The 19,170-nt window shown below is 46.8% G+C and overlaps 1 protein-coding gene across 1 annotated transcript in view; it reads left to right on the forward strand.

Moving 5' to 3' along the window:
• CPNE4 (copine 4) overlaps nucleotides 1-19,170 on the forward strand; it is a 148,966-nt gene that overhangs the window by 16,565 nt on the left and 113,231 nt on the right. Inside the window, exon 2 of the mRNA XM_054160928.1 lies at nucleotides 16,080-16,267. Within this exon, the coding sequence (XP_054016903.1) occupies nucleotides 16,088-16,267 (180 nt within the window). The 5' untranslated portion in view covers nucleotides 16,080-16,087. The remainder of the gene's footprint in view (nucleotides 1-16,079; nucleotides 16,268-19,170) is intronic.

The raw sequence follows: 19,170 nt of genomic DNA on the forward strand, positions 1-19,170 counted from the left end.
CTCTGTCTTTGCAGGATGTCCATGAAGAAGGTTGAAATGTGCTCAGAGTATTTGCTGTTCAACAGAGCTAAAGTAGCAAATGATGCTCTTCAATAAGTATTGATTTCCATTTCCATGGCATGCTTGTGACCAGCCAGCTGGGAATAGTTCTTGTTTCTGCTTTGACCTTACATGACCAAAATCTCATGGAAAGAGGATTTTCTCTTTGAGTGGTGTAGAAAGTGCCTCCTGTAATAAAGTTTTGTCCCTTGCTGCTCCTAATGGGAAATGCAGAGAGATTTCTTTCTTTTTTTGAGAGAACATAGGTGGTCTAATTATCCTCCTCTGTAGCAGCCAGATCCCTCTTTGGAGCAGCTGCAGACTTTGTGCCGGGATGCATTTGGCTGAATGCATTTGACTCACCAGTTCAGATCCACTTTATTCTTGCCAGCTGAATGAATCCTGTCCCACCTCAGAAAGCATCTGTTCATCTTGGAGCTGGAAAGCCTTAGTGCCACACTGCATATCCTTTGCCTTCCACCTCGCCTCCCTTAAAGCCCAGCCTTGAACAGCAGGTTCAGCTCTCCAAGGCTGGCAGTGGGAGTGGCATTGCAGTGCTGCCAAAAGAGGCTGGGAAGCAGCCAAGGTGGAGATGGGACAGAAGGGCTGTGATAAGTTTGGCAAAGAACATCAATACAAAGGGAAAGTCAGAGGCAGGCAGTTCTGAGCTGCCTGCTTACTGGGGAACACCACTGGTGACCAGCCACCAACTGCTGTTAACTCCATGCTCCACAACTCTTTCAGCCCAGCCATCAGCCAGTTCTGAACCCAGTGACGCCTCCATCCATCCAAGCCATGAGAAGCCAGTTTCTCCAGGAGGATGCTGGAGGAAACAGTGCCCACAGCATGGTTTAAATGAGTATTTTTCAGGGCAAAACCTGAAATGTCTGAGTAATGGCTGAGAAGTGGAAGGATATTAGGGCAAAATATTTTGAGTTTTCATGTAGTCATATTAAAAAGATGATTTTGTGGCTTTTAACCTTTGTTAGACTGAGCTTTATCAAAACCATTTTGCACTTTTGTTTGTTGGCAGAAACTTGTGTGTGACCTGTTGAGTTGTGAGGACAGTGTTACTTTGGGGTGTAGAGGGGGAGAACAAAATCGAGTTTGCATGGCTTGGAAGCTTTCTTTTGAAGTTAGGGGAGTTTGAGGCTGTTGTTTTGGGAAAAAGAAGTCCAAAGGAGAAGATAAAAAATAGAGGCAGAGGGAACTAGAGCGAAGGCTTCAGAAAACAGAGCTACTGCTCTGAGCTGGCTGCTTGGTCAATGCTGTGATTGCTCAGGGAAGGCCAGGCCAGCAACTAGGCAGGCTCCAGCCAAGTCACCCATAACAACCTGTGTGGCAGGTAAGCAAACCATGATACCATTAATAAACTAAGGGCCTTTAGTAGAGTCTGTATCACCAAGTTTGTTTCCAGACTTTTAGCTTTCCTAGCCCATGGGCAGGTGTGAAGTGTTTTCATTTTGGACATCAGGTTGAAGCCAAGGCAGATATAGTTTTTCCTTTTTACAAACAGTTAAGTTTCTTGCAATGAGGAATAATAATAGTAAGGGACTGCAGAGAGATAAGCTGAGGTAAAAATGAAGGGTAAGACCATTAAAATGGCACAGCAGTTTTAATTAAAGTTTTTTGATTTAAAAATTATAATCCATTTGGAAAAACTGCAAGGTGAAAGCAACCTTAAATATTCAATTCAGTGCAATCTTTGCTTGAACAAAATTCTGAGGGGAAGAAGAATCTCCAGATACCCTGTGTTTGAGTTCTAATGTGCAGCTGAAAGGAGCTATTCAGGAATTCAGAAATACCAAGGAGGGAAAGATAAGGCTTTAAACCATCCCCCCCTATTTATCACTGCATTCTGCTAAGCTGCTTTTCCACTCAGAACCATTCTAACCACGAGCCCAGGCTTGCATTAATTTGTTTTACTTCTGAGTGTCTCTTAAAGGCGTGCATGGGAAGCACGACACCCCCACCAAAGATGTTTGTCTCTGTATTAATAGCTGCTCTGTGGGCAGTGTGTTACTGAGCCTGCAGCTCTGTTTATAAGGTTTGACCAGCCAAAGTTGTCATCCCTTGTAAATAGCAGCCTGTGAAGTCCTTTCTAGATGTTGCTCTCAGTTGGTGTGTGCTGGTTAATGTATCTGTGGTCTCCTAAAGCCCCCCCAAGATGTGGGATATGTCAGTGATGTCCTACATTGCTTTAGCTGAGTTCACCAAACCCTTTGATACCAGCTAAGTGAGGCACTGAAGTCACAGAGTCCTAGAAGGGTCTGAGATCAAGCTTCATTCAGTGTGAAGAAGAGAAACCTAAAAGAGACGGCAGCAGGCACAACCTGTAACAGGGAAACTACATGGGAATGGTGGTCAGACATGGGAATAGAGGACCAGAGAGGCTGTGGGACCTGGACCTACTTTGAGCTAGGGACTGCAGTAGAGACTCCAGGAGGTCTCTTTCAACCTCAGTTACTCAGATCAGACAGTTTGCCTGCATTAAGTGCTTTGACGACCCAAGTGCTGGTGACTGAGACTTGAAGAGCTCCTCTGTGGTGTCGTTGTCTAATCAATGTGGATACATTCAAACTGCTGAGATTTTCCTTGGGTATTTTACCTTGGAAAAATTTACTTGGCAGCATCATCTTGGCAGAGGCCTAAAGTGGGAAAGAGGGTTGTAAATAAATTATTATAGATGGAAAGAAAATAGCAGCTCAGAGGCTGAAAAAGAGGATAAATGGAAAAAGGAAGCAGAAATTTGCTATCTGAAGCAGTGGCTATGAAAGAAATGCTGCAGCAATCACTTGTCTGAAACACGTCTCTTAACATATTGCAAAATGCCAGTGTTCCTGAAAAGGGAAAAATTCAGAGCCAGCAGAGAGGGTCATTCAGGGAGGAAATGTACTTCCATGCCTGGCCTTGTAGCTTAGGATAAAGGTCTCATAAGAAGAACTGGCGTTTCCCCCTACTAAATACTAACTATTTGTGTTGTTTCTACCTTCAGTTAAGCAAATGTCTCAGCTGTCTCTCTTTATGTGCTTCATTTAATAATATATTACACAAGTGAATTGTTTGAGCTCTTCAGTGAAGTGTAGAAATAATGTTTGTGTAACATCAGCATATTAACATCTACTTTGATGTATGCCTCTAACTTAATATCCCAGCACAGCCTTGGTTGATGTATTTACTCCAAAGCTGAAGCAATTAGAGCTCAGAATGCTATGACCGTGTGTTCCAGCTCATTACAGGCTTTGTGCCACAGCAGGCAAGCACCTAGTTATTGTATAACCCAATTTTTGCAGAGGGCAGAAGTGATAGGAGACATTTGCACTTTCGTTCCAGAGCATGGAGGTGTCATCCACTGCTCACCAGGTGGGTTCTGAGGTGCTGTACTGGTTGTGACTGGCAGGCACTGCTTGTGGCTGGAGTAGCACAATGCTTTAGGGTGGCAGATGTCCTCAGGAGCTTTTAGTGCATCATTTTCATGGACCTCTAGGGCTGCATTTGATACTACAGGAAGAAGCATTTGAAGATCTGGCACTGAGGCTTTGATGCTATGGGGCTGTGCATTTCCTCTAAGCACTTATGTGGTTGGGTGCCATCGCTGCTGGCTTTGGCATTGTTTCCTCTCTCTCTCTCTCTGAACTGGCCCCTGCAGTCTCTGAGTCCTTTACTGCACTTTGTAGGGATTTGACCTGTAAAGATAGGTCAAAGTAGGTGAAACCCTGTGTGGGAAATGCCCCAATCTCAGGGTATTGCTGGTCTAGTGTGACCTCCATGGAATGCTCTTACCAGGCAGTGGTGTCAAGGCCAGCAGTTGATGCTGCAGCTCTCTGTGTGATGGTTAGCAGTAGGACTTCCAGCAATACTGAAGATAGGATTTTGTGGTGTCCACTATTTAGGAACTGAGAACCCCTTCCTCCTTGAGCCTCTGGAATAACTAGCAGAGCTGGATTGTTCTACCCTTCAGTTGTCAGCACATGATAACAAAGACTGATGGTGACTTGACTTCCCCGTCACAGGGAAGCCTCTGTGTAGTCAACAGGTTCCTTTTAAAAGGATCTTAAGAGACAATCTTGTGCCAGAAAAGGTTTTAGATGTTCAAAGTATCTTGCCTCTCAGCTGTATTAGTAGCTGACAATGAAGACATTTCTCATGTCCAAAAACTTTGAGGGAGAGAAACATTTGAAACTTCTTGGTGGCTTGAGTTCCTAAGGCTGTTTGCAAAAGTGAGGTGAAGCCAAAGCTCCACGCTGCCATTGCTGAAGTAGCTCCATGCTGCTGTTGCTGACAAAGCTGTGTGGGTTCCACGGCCCAGGTTAGGGTCTGTGTGAGCAGGACACAGCTGTGGTGGCTCAGCAGAGCCCCATTCCTGGGAGCATGGATACAGCCATGGAGGCACAGTGAGGTCCTGGCACCCCCGGTACGTCTGGCTCTGATAGCACCTTTTGTTGACAGCGTGCTGCAGTTCCTTTACAAATCAGTTTGATACCAAAAATAGCTACTGGCTTCTTCAGAGGCTGGCTCTACCATGGTGTCAAGGCACAGTGATTCTGAAGCAGTCCTGAGAGGGAGTGGGATAGAGCTCTATGGAGGAAAGGAGTGAAAATGAATCTTGGAAAGAAATGAGCACTTCCAATAAAAGTGAGCTGGCAGAGCTCCTTCTCCTTTAGGGTTTTCTGATGACTGAAGCTGCAATATGATCATGTCCTTTGCTGATGTGGCTGGGAGTGGCACTGTGTGCCTGGCCTAAATCACATGGATGACTCTTGCAACATTCCACTGAGGAACCTGAGGAAAAAACAGTAAGTAAATGACACGAGGGCGAGGCGGGAAACCCCATCTGTTTTCACTGACCCTCTGTTGTACGGGAGAGCTTGGGACTGGCTCTAGTCAGCAGGCAAGGCCAACCATTGCCCAGTAGCCCCTGGTGGGAAGGTTGCTTTCTGTACATCAGAGTTCTGGAAGGCTGTAGGAGATCTGGAAGGGATTGAGCATGTTGGGGAGCAACTAGGAGTTGAGACTGCAGCTGCTTGCAGAATGTTAGTTGCTCCTTTTTTTCTACTCCTGTTGTACCTGACTGAGCAACTTGATTCTAAGGCTGTGCCTCAGCTGTGTGCTCAGAGAACAAGAACATCCCTGTGTAGGAGATACATTCCTGTTTTCTCACACTGCTAAGAAGCCCTGAGCCAGTCTGTAGTAAGGGGCATTGCAGATGCAGGAACTGAATGGGGAATGCTTCCTCATTGTTCTTGGTGTGCCTGTCTTTGGATTAACAGCAGAAAGCAGCTTTGCTTATGGGATCATTTGGATGCTGTAGGAGAAGCCGTTCTGGCCATCTGTTGCAGAAAATGAGCAGTTTGCAATATGCTACATCTGTAAATGGATAAACTCTTGCAAACAAGCTGTGTTTGTACACACGCTGTGGTATCACTGGGTGCAGCTGAGGAACACAGTGACACACAAACCCACTGCTGCCTCGAAGGGAACACACCAGAGGACAGGAGGGCTGTGCCAGGGGAGGTTTAGGCTGGACATTAGGAAATATTTCTTCACCAAAAAGGTTGTTAAGCCCTGGAGTAGGCTGTCCAAGGAAGTTCTGGAGTCACCGTCACTGATGGGATTTAAAAGCCACGTAGCTGTGGTGCTGAGGGACGTGGGTTAGTGGTGGACTTGGTTAATAGTTGGACTCTGTGATCTTAAAGGTCTTTTCCAACCTAAATGATCCAACGATTTCTACTTGGAACACCCAGAACTGGGCTCCCAGTGCTCCAGCTGTCGGGGGGGGGGGGGTGTTCCCTCCCTTGGCTCAATGGGGTTGTTTGTGCAGGTGCAGCAGGCTTCAGCGAAGTGTTCTGTCACACCTCAGACATCTCAATTCCTTCCCATTGACTTCCCCTTCTCCCCTTGTAATTGAACCAGCTGCTGTTATGCTAATGAGTCCTTTTGAACTGTCAGTGTGTGTGTATTTCCATTTACACTGCTGGCACTTTGTTCTGAACTTTCTCCCCTTCTGTCCAAACAAATTACTTATACCACCAGATCCGCCTCCTTGTTCACAATAGCACTGCCGCGGAGCCTCCTCCTTCTCACTGAGTTCATTGCTCATTTACAAAAAGCTCTTTCAAACTTCCACAGGTGTAACTTTAAAGCAATCCTTGTTAATTGTTTCACGAGTTGCAAAATCAAAAGGAAGGAGGAAAAAATTGTATTTTTAATTGCACAAACTGTCCCGTGGAGGGGTCTGCCTAACCTATTGACTTCTCATTACACAGCACTTTGTGTTCAAATCACTTTTGGCAGCTGGCATTCTATCTGTATTACTGTGGTCCTTTAAACTTCTGTAGCAGTTGGTTGCAGAACTCTAGCCAGCAGCCTGGGAGCATGGCCAAAGATGAGTGATGGAATGATCACATTTTAGGATACTTCTCAGGAATAATCAGTATGAAGTGTCCAGACATGCATGAGGGAAGCCAGGAGGCAGTGGCCACAGCTGCAGCAGGGATTAGACACAGGGAAGAAAGTAGCTCATGATGAGGTTCATCAAAGAGTGTAACAGGAGTCACAGGAGACCTGATGCTATGGCAACACTGCAGTGAAATCAGTGTTGGTTTACAGAAGACATAAGAGGGCAATGAGCATCACCTTGTATGGCCAAGCACTAGTTTGCAGTTGTTGCTCTTCATCTGTAATGAAGATAGGTCTTCCTTTTTCTGCTCTCCAGCCCTGGGCCAGACAGGGGTCTTAGGTAAGTTCCTGATTAGAATAAACCAGGTTGGAAGAGACCTTCAAGATCATCACGTCCAACCCATCAACCAATCCAACACCGCCCAAGCAACTAACCCACAGCACCAAGTACCCCGTCAAGTCTCCTCCTAAAAACCTCCAGTGATGGCGACTCCACCACCTCCCCAGGCAGCCCATTCCAATGTGCAATCACTCTTTCTGTATAGAACTTTCTTCTAACATCCAGCCTGAATCTCCCCTGGCGCAGCCTGAGACTGTGTCCTCTTGTTCTGGTACTGCTTGCCTGGGAGAAGAGACCAACATCCGTCTGTCTACAACCTCCCTTCAGGTAGTTGTAGAGAGTAATAAGGTCACCCCTGAGTCTCCTCTTCTCCAGGCTAAGCAACCCCAGCTCCCTCAGCCTCTCCTCGTAGGGCTTATGTTTCAAACCCCTCACCAACTTTGTTGCTCTTCTCTGGACTCGTTCCAGCAAGTCAACATCCTTCCTAAACTGAGGGGCCCAGAACTGGACACAGTACTTGAGGTGCGGCCTAACCAGTGCAGTGTACAGGGGCAGAATGACCTCCCTGCTCCTGCTGGCCACACTGTTCCTGATGCAGGCCAGGATGCCATTGGCCCTCTTAGCTGCCTGGGCACACTGCAGGCTCATGTTCAGTCTACCGTCGACCAGCACCCCCAGGTCCCTCTCAGCCTGACTGCTCTCCAGCCACTCTGACCCCAGCCTGTAGCTCTGCATGGGGTTGCTGTGGCCAATGTGCAGAACCCGGCACTTGGATGTGTTAAATCTCATGCCGTTGGACTCTGCCCATCTGCCCAGCCTGTCGAGGTCCCTCTGCAGAGCCTCTCTACCCTCCAGCAGATCAACTCCTGCCCCCAGCTTGGTGTCGTCAGCAAATTTACTGATGATGGACTCGATGCCCTCGTCCAGATCATCAATAAAGATGTTAAAGAGCAAGGGGCCCAGTACTGATCCCTGGGGCACACCACTGGTGACTGGCTGCCAGCTGGATGTGGCACCATTCACTACCACTCTCTGGGCTCGGCCCTCCAGCCAGTTCCTAACCCATCGCAGTGTGCTCCCATCCAAGCCATGGGCTGACAGCTTGGCCAGGAGTTTGCTATGGGGAACGGTGTCAAAGGCCTTGCTGAGGTCCAGGTAGACTACATCCACAGGCCTCCCCACATCCACCAGGCGGGTCACCTGATCATAGAAGGAGATCAGGTTGGTCAGGCAGGACCTGCCCTTCCTAAACCCATGCTGGCTGGGCCTGATCCCTTGGCCATCCTCTAAGTGTTGCGTGATTGCACTCAGGATGACCTGCTCCATAATCTTTCCTGGCACTGAGGTCAGGCTGACAGGCCTGTAATTCCCTGGCTCATCCAACCGGCCCTTCTTGTGGATGGGTACCACGTTGGCCAGCTTCCAGTCAGCTGGGATCTCTCCAGTGAGCCAGGACTGATGAAAAATAATGGAGAGTGGCTTGGCCAGCTCATCTGCCAGCTCTCTCAGCACCCTAGGATGGATCCCATCTGGTCCCATGGACTTGTGGGGGTCCAAGCTGCTGAGGAGAGCTCCTATCACTTGCTCATGGAACACAGGGAAACCATGCAAGCTCCCTGGCTCCCTCTGCCAGTTCTGCAGGCCAGCTGTCTGGTAGACGTTCTTTCCAGCTAGTAAAAACTGAGGTAAAGAAGGTGTTAAGTACCTCTGCCTTTTCCTCATCCTGTGTTACAACATTTCCTTCCATGTCAACCAAGGAGTGGAGGTTGTCCCTGCCCTTCCTCTTGCTATTAATATATTTATAGAAGGACTTTTTGTTGTCCTTCACATCAGAGGCCAGTTTAAGTTCCAAATATGCTTTTGCCTCCCTAATTTTCCTCCTACATGCCCTAGCAACCTCTTTAAACATTCCATGGGTTGCCTCACCTTTCTTCCAAAGATTATACACCCTCTTTTTTTCCCTTAGTTCTATTAAAAGTTCATTACACAGCCAGGCTGGCCATCTGCCCCGGCGGCTCCTCTTCCGGCACACTGGCACAGCCTGCTCCTGAGCCTTCATCAGCTCTTTCTTGAAGCAGGTCCAGCCCTCCTGGACCCCTTTATTTTTAAGGGCTTTCTCCCAAGGAACCCTCTGAATTATTTCCTTGAGCAACCTGAAGTCCGCCCTCCGGAAGTCCAGAGTGGAGGTCTTCTTGCTGCCCCTCTTAGTTTGACCAAATACCGAAAATTCTATTATTTCATGGTCACTGGCCCCTAAACAGCCTCCAACCACCACATCACCCACCAGCCCTTCCCTGTTGGTGAAGAGGAGGTCAAGCAAAGCCTTGCCCCTGGTAGGCTCACGCAGCACCTGGGATAAGAAGCTGTCCTCCATGCAGTCTAAGAACCTCCTAGACTGCCTCCTCTCTGCTGTGTTGAGATCCCAGCAGATGTCAGGCAGGTTGAAGTCGCCCATAAGGACAAGGTCAGGAGATCTTGAGACAGCCTTAAGCTGTCTATAGAATGCTTCGTCGACATCATCCTCCTGGTTGGGTGGTCTATAACAGACTCCAACCAGGATGTCTGCCCCACCGGTCTTCCCTCTAATTCTTGCCCACAAGCATTCAACCTGATTGTCCCTAATCTCTAGCTCAATGGCATCTAGTGCCTCCCTGATGTACATGGCCACCCCTCCACCCCTTCTTCCTTGTCTATCTCTCCTGAAAAGCCTGTAGCCATCAATTGCAGCGCTCCAGTCATGTGAGCTATCCCACCACGTCTCCGTGATGGCAACTACGTCATAACTTTCCTGCTGCAACAAGGCTTCCAGCTCCTCTTGTTTGTTTCCCATGCTTCGTGCATTAGTGTACATGCACCTCAGCTGGGCTGCTGGTTTGGCCTCTGACCCTAGCTTACTGCCCCCAGACTCTTGCCTGAGGGGACTAGTTTCAGCCCCTCCCCCCTTCGAAACTAGTTTAAAGCCCTGTCGATGAGAGCTGCCAGTTCCCTCCCCAGAATCTTTTTACCTTTGGGGGACAGGCCATTCTCATATACTGTGACCTTTCCCCTTCTTTGGGACAGATGTACTCCATCTGTTGCCAGGTGGCCTGGTGCAGTAGAAATTTTACCAAGATCAAAAAACCCAAAATTCTTTTGTCTGCACCAGCCTCTAAGCCACTTGTTGATTATGGCTGCTGTCCTGTTCCTTGTGGTATTCCCTCCTGCAACTAAGGGTATTGAGGAAAAAATTATTTGAGCACCTGTCCCCTCAACCAGATCTCCCAGGGCCCTGAAATCATTTTTGATAGCTCTGGGAGTTCTGACTACAACATCATCATTCCCTATCTGCATAAGTAGCAAAGGATAATAGTCAGAAGGCTGTACCAGCCTGGGTAGCCTTCTGGTAACATCATTAATTTGGGCTCCAGGGAGACAACAGAGTTCCCTATGAGATGGGTCTGGCCGACAAATGGGGCCCTCCATTCCCCTCAGAAGTGAATCGCCAATAACAATTACCCTCCTCTTTTTCTTCAGGGAGCAGGTCCTGATGCCAGGGGAGGGTTGTTTAACCTTAGGCTGTTTTGCCTTAGGCCGTTTAACCTTAGGTTGTTTACCCTTAGGCTCTTTAGCCTCAGGGAGAACCCCAGATGGTGTGTCCTCTGGTAACAGGACCACCTCACCCTCGATCTCCAGTGCCCCATACCTGTTTTTCAAGAGCAGCGGGGAAGGTGTGGGAAGGCAAGGAGGTTTAACCTTGTGTCTTTAGCACATGGAATGTTAATTTGATCAACTTGCTGAATCAGACCTCCTGATGAATTCCCATCTTTCCTCATTTGCACAAAGTTGATTTGCCAGCCACACAGCTGAGTGAGGAGGAGTGGGTTTGCTGTTCACAACCCAGGAAGCCTGAATACTAGCAGTTCAGGGAGCCTGGGAATTCCCAATCATGTGGCATTCCTTAAAGGAAAACAATTGCTTGTCTCCCTGGCATCACTGCCTGAGTGGGTCTGTGACCTGCCTTCTACTGGATCTGGATAGGCAACTAAATGGAGGAGCCTTAGATCAGACCCTAGAAAAAGGTTTTAGCATACTTTCCAAACATTTTATTTAATTAGGTTCAGCTTGTCACTTAAATCACAGAATCAACCAGGTTGGAAAAGACCTCAGAGATCATCAAGTCCAACCTATTACCTAGTACCTAACACCTCATGACAACTAAACCATGGCTCCAAGTGCCATGTCCAATCCTTTTTCGAACACCTCCAGGGATAGTGACTCCACCACCTCCCTGGGCAGCACATTCCAATGGCCAGTCAGTCTTTCTGTGAAGAACTTTCTCCTCACCTCGAGCCTAAACTTCCCCTGGCACAGCTTGAGCCTGTGTCCTCTTGTTCACCCCAAACTGAGCATGACTCCTTAGATTTTTATACTGACTTGGCTAGAGCTGTACCATAAATCGGGAATCTGGACCAGATCAAGAGGAAACAGCTTTCCTAGTGCTACAAGGATTGCATTTGTTACTAAAGTGCCTTTCCATCTCTGCCAGACTTAGAGTACTAACTGCTTTCCAGCAGCAGCTGGTACCCTTGAGTTGTATGAATTTAAGCTGCTAACTGTAGACTTGTTTTGCATTTCTACTTTCATTAGACTTAAATGCTGAAAGATCCAGAAATGGTTGGTTCAAAGATTCTCGTCTAGAGAGTTCAGCTGCTCCTGTGTTTTGAATGCTAAATGTCTCTCCTGTGTGTAATTTAGTAGTATAAATAAGCAGGGAGCAGCTAGTGCTACAACACCCAGTGCCTTTAGGGCAAGGTCTCACTCTCCCATTAGTAATTCCCACCAGATGGATGTATCATGACCATCTTTTACATCTCCAGGAGTAGAGTCTTGCTGCTTGCTTTTGCAGCAGCAGACAGAAGCTGTTGGCTGGGTTTCATCTCACAACCAGGGTGCTAGTGAAGCAAACGACTCAGACACAGCCCTCAGCCTGCAGCTCCTAAACCATTTGCGTGTGCTCTGGTCTGCAGCACAAACTTCTACAGAGCAAACCCTGCTTCCAGACCCAGGGCACAACAGTCTCTGCTTTTAGTCTCAACATCTTTCTCATCTCCTCCTCATTTCTTGCCTGAGCTGGAGGAGAGGGTCTCTGTGCATGGTTCCTCAGTTCCTTGCAAAGTGCTGCACAGCAGCAAGCAAGCTCTCTCTGCTCACCCAGACAACCTGCGGCAAAGCTCTCTGAAGACCATGTGAGTGTGCAGGAGACCAAAAGGACAGAGTGGGCAGAGGAGAGAACTTGAAACCTGCATTCAGATTTCACCTTAGATTTCTTCAGTGGTGGCTCTATGGAGCCTGGCCGTACTTTTGCAGTGAAGTTCTCTAAAGCCTGTGTGAATCACCATTCTGTAACAGGGTGGATCTGATGGTGTGAGTTCCACGCTTTCAGATCTTGGAGAGGCATGTCCTGTTTGTGCTTCACACCACAGAGAGCCTTCCTTTGTAGGCACTAGATGACTAAACATTTTTCAAACCATTTAGTCCCTGTGAGAGGAGACAGATGTAGCTGACAAACATGTGATGCTGGTTTTCAGTCATCCAATTATGTAGCCAGGCAGAAGCTTCTGGATTTGTGTGCTGCTGCTGTTCATCCAATATTCACAGGTAGCCTTTGTAGCACCAGTTATCAGCTAGCTGTGCTCGTGTCTGTCTTTTGATTTGCTGCATGGTTTTTGGAGCCAGGGAGCCCAAACCATAAATTAGTTGCCACCTGTGCTAAGCATGGGGTTAAAAATAGATCACAGACACAATCTGTACCATAAAAACTTTACAACTTCATCTATTGTCTCCTACTACTCTGAGTGGCAGAGGCTGGAGAGGAACTCAGCAGATCCTAACCTCTTGTTCGAGCAGATTGCCCAGGGCTATGTCCAAGCAACTTTTGGAGGCTCCACAAATTCTCCAAGAGGCTTGTTTCCAGTGTTAAACCCAGCTTACAGTAAAAAAAAATTCCTTTAATCAAAATTTTCTGTTTCAGTTTGTGCCAGTTGCTTCTTGTTCTGTCACTGGGCACTGCTAAGGATTTGGCTTTGTTAATTATTTCCTCCTAATTGGGAATTTCTACATATCAATAAGATCCCTCTTTAAGCATGTCAGAAGAGCAAGACTGCCTGCTGAATGAGCTCCAAGTGTGCCAGATGTAGAACAGTTTGGGGAAAGTGCCCTGTCTTCTGAGCTCCTCGCATTTTCTTGGTATGCCATAGTCCACGGGGCGTCAGGGCTGCCACACAGTTGCTTCAGGTTTTGTTTAACGCAGTACTTGTTTCAGTTTCAGCATGGTGTACTTGAAGCCTTTTTCCAGTTGGCACTGCTGCCTTCCTCACTCTTCACTCTGGAGAAGTGAAGCCCTCATGTCTGATCTAGCTGAGCCCATGCAGCCTGGCACTGGCAGCTGCATTTGCGTGGGCATTCCGCAACACTGCCCTGCTTCCTGCTCTGCAGCAGGGAACTGGGACCTTCAGCAGGACCTGACTTAGCACTGGGTTCACTCCCTGACATATCTGTGCAGTCACTTTCCTCTCACAGGTACAGCTCTTGGTGGACATTGAAGCCATCTGGAATTGCAGAAATGAGATTCCCATGAAATGAAAAATGACAATTTCATGGCCAAGACAAATGACCAATTTATTCCTCCGTCACTAATGTGTGGAGGTAATTGACACAAAACTTCTGATGCAATCAAACCGGTTTAGGTAAAACAATGCCTTTTTTTAGCCACTTTCAGTAGGCTCAGAATCTATTTTCCAGGCTCCCAACTTCCTGGTAGTGTGACATCAGCGCAACAGCCCAAGCTGGTGATTATATTAAAAGAATATAATGGGACAAAAGAAAAAAGGCTGTGGCTTGATCTTTTCCATTGATAAATTTAGAACTTGGAAGAGCTGAAGTAACAGTTGTAGTGATGAAAAGCAGTGTAATTTTATACTTACCCACTGCTCAAGAAAACCAGGGTATAATTATTTGTGGGAGGAAGAAAAATACATCTCTCCCCCTCACTCTGCTGCTTTCTCCCTCTCCCCCCCCCCCGCCTTTTCTCCCCCCAGTGTTGAAATCATCTGGTTTAATTAAATCACCAGCCCAACTCTGCACAAAGGATGACATTTCATTAATGATGCAAGATGTGCATGCACCAGAATTAACCCAATTTTCAAATGGATTTCAATTGGGAAAGGGCAGCATGTAAAAATGCCTTGTAAATGTGTGGGATGAGCTTGTGGAGCAGCTTTCTGAAGGAGATGAGGTTATAAAATGACAAATAATTAGACAGCAGTCCCTCCCCACCTCAGTGTCTCATTCTTTTTGTAATCCTCCTTGATTGAAGCTTGGGTACCTGACATCCTGTATCGGGGGATGTTAGAAGCAGAACAGGCTTGGGATGATCACTACCAAAATATCAGTACATTTTTCTTTGTAACTCTTAGCTTTGTCAAAGTTTCCACCACATTGACCTGTTCCTTTTGGAAGAATGAGCAATAGAAATCAGAAACCCAGGCTCCCTGTTACTGCTTTGAATCTTTGCTTTTAGAATCATAGAATCAACCAGGTTGGAAAAGACCTCAGAGATCATCAAGTCCAACCTATTACCTAACACCTAACATGTCATGACTACTAAACCATGGCTTCAAGTGCCACATCCAATCCCTTTTTGAACACCTCCAGGGATGGTGACTCCACCACCTCCCTGGGCAGCACATTCCAATGGCCAATCACTCTTTCTGTGAAGAACTTTCTCCTCGCCTTGAGCCTGAACTTCTCCTGGTGCATCTTGAGACTGTTCTCTTGTTCTACCACTGGTTACTTGGGAGAAGAGACCAACCCCCACCTGTCTACAACCTCCTTTCAGACAGTTCTAGAGAGCAGTAAGGTCTGGTTGTGCTTTTTCCAGACACTTGATACTGTGCTTAGTTGAGGGATCAGAGGGCAGGTCCCTCTTGCATGTGGCTCAGTGCTGCTCATGTTAGGGTGTTACCAGAGTAGCTTCAATTAGGAGAGAGCTCAGTTCCCTCTGCTTGCTGCAGCTTTCAGGCCAGGCCTGTGATCACTGCCATGAACTGGCCTGGCACAAAATGTTGCTCCCTACCCTGTAAAGGACTTTGACAGATATTGTCTGTTTTCAGTGTCAAGAGTCTTAGCTAAAACTGCATGAAAAGCTGAACTATCAAATAGGAGCACACTGTGGAAGTTGGGTGTGCTCCTTGGCTTTGCTGCATAGCCTGGTAGCATTTCCTTTGCCATGGGCTTGCTTCATTTTGCTCTTTTCCCAGTCAGGTCTCTCTCCCAGGTGACAGCACTTACAGGGATCTGGGGGGCTGAAGGAGATTACTGTGATCTTGGAGCATCAGGAACTGTGGTTGTGGTGTGGCTCACATTTCAAGAAGCCTGTTTTATGGGAGATATTCCTGTAGAGCCTGGGCTGGAGAAGGTTTTTAGTGGTTAGGAGACAGATTCTTAGGAGTCAGGCTGTGAAGCTGAAAGCAAAGGAGTGAATTAAACTCTTCCTGTGTTCTCTATTGATGCAAAAGTGGTCATATAATGAATTTTTTTTTTTTTAATCTGAGCTCTGAGTTGGAGGCTTGTTGCTTCTGTTGTGAGCAAAGGGTTGAGCTACAAGACTGTCAGTGGTGTTTACAGTAAAGACCAGAGGGTTGCATGAGCCCAGCCATCGGTGTTCATGCGACTACCATTGCTGACCCAAAAGCGCAGATGCTGGGTAACAAGAAGACTTGCAGCATGAGTATCCTGCCCTTCTGCTTAGAGCATCAGCCTTGCCTGCTTGCTTAGCAATGGCAGGAGGAGGTAATCTGCAGGAAGTGTGGAAATAGGGAGGGAAATGTGTTTTGGAATTCAAGGTTAATATGAAAGTGGTCTTCTATAGAATTTGCACAAAGTTTGTGTAAGATAAAGCCTGTCTCTTTAGATGGAGTATGGAGAAATAAAACGAGGCTGAAGGAGTGCTCAGCCCTGCTACTGGAACAGGGTCTTATCAGGAGAAATCATAATTACAATCCTGTCTAGCCTCTGACCTGGGGAAATGTGGCTCTACAAGCAGGAACAGAGTTGGAAGCTGAGGTCACACTTCAGAGTTTTGGGGGAAATTTCATTCTGAACTTGCCTTATTTCTAGACATAAGTTAATGTCTGTGGCTACTCCTTCAGGTTTATTTTTCCCCCTCTTACTCTGGACCTTATTCATAGCTGGCTAGCAGAATGTTGCATGGCAAGGTGTGTGCTCTATGTTGTGCTCTTAATGTCCCTTCTCTGTCTTTCAGGAAAAGGAATGAAGAAAATGAGCAACATCTATGAGTCAGCAGCCAACACCCTGGGAATCTTCAACAGCCCATGCCTGACTAAAGTGGAGCTGCGAGTGGCATGCAAGGGGATCTCAGACAGGGATGCCCTCTCGAAACCAGACCCTTGTGTCATCCTCAAAATGCAGTCCCATGGCCAGTGGTTTGAGGTGAGTGACAGCAGGCAGTGATTCTTGTGATGTGTTGGGATGGCAGAGAAAGAGAGGCAAAATTCCAACAACAAAAACAAGAGCACTGGAAGCTCAGAGCAAGACCTTGTAACAGTGAGGGGAGATTTTCCCTATTAAGACCCTTGCGGTTATACTCTTAGTGACACTTTGAACTTCTCCTCAGAGTCTGAGTTCAAAATGAAGCTTCTTTAAAGATTGAACCATCATCATTTTGTTTCTTTTAGGCCTTGTTGTTTCATAAGAGCTCTCTAATAGCAGAGATAATGCTACTGGCTGTGATGCATCCCAGTCTAAAGAGAACTGCTGTGCAAGAGAGGAGTATTTGTGACTAGTTGGCAAGAAATTGGGTGACAGCAGCTTGATTTGCAAATTTGTGGTGTTACAGCTGGATTTGCAGTTGAAATTGGTAACTTTAATGCATTTGCCTTATGACTTTGCCTTGTTTTGCAGATAACACAAGGTGGGACTTTAATCAAACATGCAATTCTACCCAGTCCTAGAAACCGTTTGATTGCTAAATGGAAACATTGTAACTTAAGAACTTTTGAATGGGATGGAATATTTCAGATGAGATCTTGTTGGTTATTTTACCCCAAAGTAAAAACTTGAGTGTTTGTAGTTAACCAAGCTGAAAGGTGTGAGTTTTAATGGATGATAGGCATATGAGAAATTCAGGAATATGTTAAAGCCATTTCATTTTGAACATTTATCCCTCTCTTTTCAACAGCTTCAGCATTCAGAACAGGATTGTGCTCTTTCAAAAGACAGAAAGAATAACAGCTGTAAGCATATGCAGGAAGCATATGCAGGAAGCAAATGCAAAAGCATAAAGCATGTGAGAATAGTAATTTAACTTTTTCACCAAGGTTTGCCAAACTTGGAGTTTTGTTCCAGTTATTCCAGTTATATGTGGTGCTGAACTATGGAGCTCTGAGTCATTTCCAGTGCAGGGCCAGCACCAAGCCAAACAAAAAGTTAAGACTTTTTGCTGGCATTTGTTTTTTTTTTTTTTTCTTTTTTGTTTTTTTTTCAGTTCACTGCCGTGGAATCATTAGAATAGAATAGAGTAGAATTAACCAGGTTGGAAAAGACCTCTGAGATCATCCAGTCCAACCTATCACCCAACACTAATCAACTAAACCATGGCACCAAGCACCCCATCCGGTGTGTTCCTAAACACCTCCAGTGATGGTGACTCCACCACCTCCCTGGGCAGCACATTCCAATGGCCAATCTCTCTTTCTGTGAAGAATTTCTTCCTAACATCCAGCCTAAACCTCCCCTGGCGCAGCTTGAGACTGTGTCCTCTTGTTCTGGTGCTGGTTGCCTGGGAGAAGAGACCAAACCCCACCTGGCTACAACCTCCCTTCAGGCAGTTGTAGAGAACAATAAGGTCTCTTCTGAGCCTCCTCTTCTCCAGGTTGAGCAATCCGAGCTCCCTCAGCCTCTCCTCACAGGGCTTGTGTTCGAGACCTCTCCCCAGCTTTGTTGCCCTTCTCTGGACACGTTCCAGCAAGTCAACATCTTTCCTAAACTGATCCCCAGTGGAAAATCAGACTGTAAGAAGAAATAAAACTCCCACTGTTGTCCTAGTGCTACAAAATCAGTGTCTTCGTGTAACTGGAATGTAAGGTGATAGCCCCAAGACAGGTAACTCTGGCTAGCCATGTAGAAAGGAGCACTTAGCTGCAGTGTTTGTAACCAGTGGAACAGGAGAGATGAGCAAAGGAAAAAAGGATTGAAGGCCAAAGTAAGTGAACAACCCTGCTTGGAAAGGCCAGACTGAAATCTTTTGGGCCTTCTCAGTTCTCTGAACAGCTGAGTGCATTCCAGTTTGTCTGTGGCCAGTGAGGAGCAGGATAAGTAGTTTTGAGTTCCATATGATGGAGATTCTCTTTATCTGAGGTGGGTTTTAATTTAGGGAGTGATTGTCTGAATTCTTGCGGAACAGATCTCACGGATGAAATTCTCATCTTAGGGCTGTTGCTCCTCCTGTCTAATTAAAGGCCAGGGCTTTCATCTGAGTGTGAACAAAAGTTTTTATTAGTTCCTGTTGCCACCAGTGCTGCAGAGCTAATGCAGCTCTGACACGAGGAGCCTTCTCCTTTTCTGCCCGGCGCATTCTTGATGGGATTTTTAATTAAGCTCCAACTGCTGAGCTAAATTGAACAGAGTCACTCAGGTATAGCTGAAGACATAATTTGTCTGGAGGAATCTTCTGCTGCTGCTGATGATCTAGCAGACTAGCAATTAAAAAAGGAAAAAAAAAAAGTAGTTACCAATGAAGAGAGACTATTCAACATTGAAATCACTAAGGAAATGACCAAGGAGGAACTGAGGGAAGGGATGCCATCCAGAGGGACCTTGACAAGCTGGAGAGATGGGCCCATGACAACCTCAAGAGGTTCAACAAGACCAAGTGCAAAGTATTGCATCTGGGTCAGGGCAATGCCAAGCACCAGGTATATAGGCTTGAGAGCAGCCCTGAAGAAAAGGACCTGGGGGTGCTGGTGGATGAGAAGCTCATCATGAGCCACCAGTGTGCACTTGCAGCCCAGAAAGCCAACCCGAGCCCCGGCTGCATCAAGAGAAGCATAGCCAGCAGGTCGAGGGAGATGATTCTTTCCCTCTGCTCCACTCTGGTGAGACCCCACCTGGAGTACTGCATATAGTTCTGGAGCCCCTATTACAGGAAGGATCTGGAGGTGCTGGAACATGTCCAGGGAAGGGCCACAAGGATGATTAGAAGACTGGAGCACCACTCCTATGAGGACAGACTGAGTGAGCTGGGGCTGTTCAGTCTGGAGAAGAGAAGGTTCTGAGGAGCAGCTATGTTTGGAGGTTGGGAGTGCTTCCTGTGGCTGTACCCTGACAGCTTTCTG

This window comes from Dryobates pubescens, chromosome 4, assembly GCF_014839835.1.
Source record: "Dryobates pubescens isolate bDryPub1 chromosome 4, bDryPub1.pri, whole genome shotgun sequence".
Lineage (NCBI taxonomy): Eukaryota > Metazoa > Chordata > Aves > Piciformes > Picidae > Dryobates > Dryobates pubescens.